We start from the raw sequence: 5,095 nt of genomic DNA on the forward strand, positions 1-5,095 counted from the left end.
ATATATATATATATATATATATATATATATATATATAATTGAATCATTTTGGCCAACGATCGCCCAAAGGAAGGACAATCAGAGGCCCATTGGTTACATTTCCATATTGACACTCGACTGATCCAATAACAGCTCACGTCAGGCCCCACCCCTCGCATTTTGGCGCAGAGCCAGGATTCTGTGAGCAGTTGTTCTTACGTGTGAGCAGTTGTGTATCCAGGTGACGTTGTAGTAGAAGTTGGGGTTGTGGGTGGTGCAGCTGATCTTAAGCTCCTCCCCCACGATGCGCACATACTCCGTCTGCTTCAGGAACACGTAGGGTGGAGCCTGTAACCCTGGAAACCACATGGAGGGCATTGAATAAGTAACACACACACACACACACACAGGTAGTAAGTTAGCTGACAGAGTTTGATGTTTTATAACGGCATTACATGGTGCAGTGCATACAGTGTATGGTACAGAAACATACACTTTTCACTTACTCTCTCTCTTTCTCTCACACACACACACTCACACACACACACACTCACACACACAGCGCGTGTCCTTACTCTGGATGACGTTGAGGCTGAATATTCTGGAGAAGATCTCCTGATGGCCTCTGGCGTGGGCAGCACAGACGTAGTCGCCTGTGTGGCCGTGACGCAGCTGGATGAGCGTGACCCCTCTGTGGGGGTCGGAGGTGAAGTTGAGGTCGGGGGGCGGGGCCGAGCCATTAGCCAATCGCAGCGTGACGGGGGCCAGGGCGGGGTCAGTGATGAGGCATGGCAGAACGCAGGAACCGCCCTCCTTACGCACAAGACGCAGAGCGCCGCTGGACACCACGAACGCCACCGCAGGGTCTGATGGAGAGACAGACAGCTTCAGTGTGTGTGTGTGTGTGTGTGTGTGTGCGTGTGTTCCAGTGTACACCACAAACACCACCATGGTCTGAAACAGTGTGTGTGTGTGTGTGTGTATGTGTGTGTTGTGTTTGTCAGTGTGTGTGTGTGTGTGTGTGTGTGTATTTGTTTGTTTGTGTGTGTGTGTGTGTACGTGTGTGTGTTTATGAACTCCACACACACTCACCTCTCACATACACATGGACGGTGGAGTAGAGGTGTGTGAGACTGGCGTTGGTGTACACACACTTGTACGTTCCTGTGTGTTCTGCCTCGGCTCGCGCCACACGGAATGTCTTAGTTCTACCGTTGCCCTTGCTGATGTGCTTCTTGTGTTTGGCCAGTCGGGGTTGCCAGGCGACCGGAGCATCACCGTGGCACTGCAGCTCCAGAGGGGAGCCGAGGTTCAGGACGATGTCCGACTCATTGATCACGACTGACTTCTGCTGGATTACAGGAGGCCTAATGTCTATACACACACACACATACACACACAAGCACACACACATAAAGATATGCACACAAAAACAGGAAACAAATGACAATAACACTTTATTTTAGACAACCATTAAGCCATTAATACATAATTATCACCCGGAGAGAAGAAATACTCTTTTCTGATTGGCTGGTGGGGTGGCTATTAATTCTGAATAACAGGACACCTATGAAGTAGATCTGGTAAAAAAAGTTTCATCACTGTTCCATATCAATGCTTATGAATGGTAACTATAACAACCATAGTAGGACGACGGTTGAGCCTGAAAGTAGGCTTCGCAACAACAGTAAACAAGCTAACTGTCCGTGCGATCGCTGTTATTGGGCCAAAGAAAGTTGTACAAGTCGGCTTCTTTTTAAACGGAACCGCTTGTTTCCTTTGTGTGCTATAAAGGCATGACTATTGCCTATAGGGGTAACCGGGTGATAAGCGGGATAACGGCCTTCAAGGTGTCCTGTTATACAGAATTAATGGACTTGGGCGGAGGCAATTTTCAACTTTCTTTGCCTCTCTCGCCCTCGTCCATTAATTTCGTATAACAGGACACCTCGGCGGCCGTTATCCCTTACATAATGTACAGTACCCTCCAGAATTATTGGCACCTCTGCTAAAGTTGACTAAAAACCTGTATAAAAAATAATCTGTTGGTGATTTATTATAATCTCACAATGAAAAAATTAGGAAAAATCCAACCTTGAAGGGAAGAAAATTTATTTTGAGAAAAAGGAAAATCATGAAATAACAATTTTTAACTAAAACACGTTGCTCACAATTATTGGCACCCCTGTAAAATCTTATAAACAAAACCTAACAGAAGCATTTTCCTATCTAAGGTTTCTGTGAACTTTCAGAAGTAGTTCATGACTTTTACTATGGTCTAAAAATAAAGTCACAAAGAGTCTAAATCCTCTAGTCATTTTTCAACATCGGAAAGACAAGGGAATACACTAAATTTAAATAAAAAGAAAGTGTGTTGACATTTGTAAGTCAGAGAATGTCTATGACAACTAGGTACTTGGAAAAATGCCTATATTTACAGTTAAAACAATTATTAAAAATGTCTGCCCCTTTAATTTGAAAATAACATTTTGTTTGATTAATAAACCTCACATGTTTCAGTAGCCATAAGTGTGTAGATTTGAAACAAATCTGGTTTGGTTCTTAACGGGACCTTTTACTGCCTAAAATATACTATTTTTTTTTACCGCGCTCGTAGTTTGGTGCTGGGCTGGTGGGTGACCTATTTCTGCCCACTCACTCGGCACATCAACGGTTAGATCGAGAATTCTCGTCGCAAAATCAAATCAAACACAAACAGCTTAGATACCCTTATGGTGTGCGTGTCTTTAGGAATCCGCCATCTTGGTTTGTATAGAAATGAATATCAAGTAGACGAAAATAGGACAGAGGGCAGAAGAGTGTGTGTGTGTGTGTATTTGTTTGTTTCTGAGAAAAGCCTTGCTGTGTTTCTACTCCGCAGTAATACCATGTTTGGAGTTTTTTTCTGGTGATAGTGGAACAAATAATGAAAGAAACACACACACACACACACACACACACACACACACACACATAAAAATGACTCTCAGCAGAGTTTCATATTCTTGTTTTTTTTCTTTATGGAGAAGTGAGAATGACTGGTCAGCAACTTTGCTGACATGGCCACAGGTTACACACACACACACACACACACTGCTGCCATGACCACAGGTTAGACACTGTGGCCTAAAACACATTCAAGGCCTTACTTGTGAAACCCTCTTTGAGGTCTTCACCTCTATAAAGAACAGAACTGAAAGGGAATTATACACCGAATGCAATAAACACACATTATGTAAATGAACATTTGAAAACAATAAACACACATTATGTAAATTAACATTTGAAAACAATAAAAGCTTATTAAGGTAAAATTAGATGAAGCCTTTGTCCAATTCATGAGAGGACAAAGAGAATATTAGCCAGCCATAGTATATTTAATGTTATAGCTGGGAGATGGTGGAACTAACTAGTATTAGCCAGCCATAGTGTGCTTAATGTTATAGCTAACTAGTATTAGCCAGCCATTGTGTGTTTAATGTTATAGCTAACTAGTAGTAGCCAGCCATAGTGTGTTTAATGTATTAGCCAGCCATAGTGTGCTTAATGTTATATAGCTAACTAGTATTAGCCAGCCATAGTGTGCTTAATGTTATAGCTAACTAGTATTACCCAGCCATAGTGTGCTTAATGTTATAGCTGGGAAGTAGTCAAACCAGCCAGTATCCTATTACCAAGTCATAATATTATAGCTAAACAATGCAAACAAACTCACTAAGCTTATAAACAAACTGAACCTTCCTGTACAAATGTAAAACTACAAAGATTATGAACAAAAGATGAGAGACCTCTGAACACTAGCTAGTTTACAGGTAAACACACCTGAACTCCACACTAGCTAGTTTACAGGTAAACACACCTGAACCTCACACTAGCTAGTTTACAGTCTAACACACCTGAACACTAGTTAGTTTACAATCCAACACACCTGAACTCCACACTAGCTAGTTTACAGTCTAACACCTGAACATTAGCTAGTTTACAGTCCAACACGCTAGCTAGCTTTTAGCACCTTATTTCTGAACCTGCCCCAACAGCTCAGTGTTGCTTAATCCAGTATCAAGATACATTGCAGGCTAGCTGACTTTTAGCATTGCCTCTTAGTGTTCTGTTGAAGGTTTTTGGGGCTAAATTTGTTTCTGCCCCGGGGTCAGATGTCGGCCTGCCCGCTTACACACATCGCTCACACACACAGCTCAGAGATTCCAGGGACCAAAGTCAAAGCTTGTGTCATTCTGAGTGTACTACATAATTTATGAGTACAGTATATGAGTGTGAGTGTGTACGAAAGAGTGTGTGTGTGTGCCTGTAAATGTCTGTGTGTCTGTGTGTACCTTTCAGTGTGGATGTGTGTGTGTGGCTGTGTGTGTCTGAGGTGCTCTGAAATCTTACCTTGTGTAAAGCATGGCACAACGGCCATCATCAGTAGCAGGTAAAGCATCCCGTCCTTTTTGCGTGCGTGTGTGTGTGTGTGTGTGTCTGTCTGTCTGAGGGTCGATTTTTATCAGAAGGATGGCAGAAGTGTGTGTTGTCAGGTCTCATAGAAGAGTGAGAAGAGTGATTCTTCCTTCAGTTCATGAAGGACGCACACACATCTCAGCACACACATACACACACACACACACACACACTTCTCTTTTCCACAGCAGCAGGAACTCCACACTGATGACTCAGACCTGGAGACAAGAAGACAGACAGACGTGAGGAGATGCACAACCACGCAAACACACACACACACGCACGCACGCACACACACACACATATGAGTATATATACATATAGTATATATAAACTTATGAGTTGTGCTCATAAGTTTACACACCCTGTACACAACCATCCTAAAATTCACACCCATGCTAAAGTACACACCCATGCTAAAGTACACACACATGCTAAAGTACACACCAATGCTAAAGTACACTACACACCCATGCTAAAGTACACACCCATGCTAAAGTTTATTAAAAAGAGGAATAAAAAAATGCCTTAATTCAAAAAATGAAGACAAAATACAACCTTTAAGGAATTAAAAAATCTCCATATCATCACATACCATGCCTAACATGGTTCAAGGTTCAAGGTTCTTTATTTGCCATTTGTGCACAAACTAGCAGTT

At 42.3% G+C, this 5,095-nt stretch overlaps 1 protein-coding gene across 3 annotated transcripts in view; it reads right to left on the reverse strand.

Annotated features, from left to right (window-relative positions):
* The window catches only part of csf1ra (colony stimulating factor 1 receptor, a), a 27,999-nt gene extending 23,496 nt beyond the window's left edge, over positions 1-4,503 (reverse strand). For all 3 annotated transcript variants that reach the window (XR_007195719.1, XM_048263450.1, XM_048263448.1), the window contains exons 1-4: positions 4,372-4,503; positions 1,072-1,353; positions 555-845; positions 199-335 (exon numbers count right to left, since the gene is read on the reverse strand). Coding sequence is in view for 2 of the 3 variants with exons in the window: in XM_048263450.1 (XP_048119407.1) it covers positions 199-335; positions 555-845; positions 1,072-1,353; positions 4,372-4,420 (759 nt within the window). In the remaining variant the exon portion in view is untranslated. The remainder of the gene's footprint in view (positions 1-198; positions 336-554; positions 846-1,071; positions 1,354-4,371) is intronic.
* Between the last annotated feature and the right edge of the window lie 592 nt (positions 4,504-5,095).

This window comes from Alosa alosa, chromosome 14 (assembly GCF_017589495.1).
Source record: "Alosa alosa isolate M-15738 ecotype Scorff River chromosome 14, AALO_Geno_1.1, whole genome shotgun sequence".
Lineage (NCBI taxonomy): Eukaryota > Metazoa > Chordata > Actinopteri > Clupeiformes > Clupeidae > Alosa > Alosa alosa.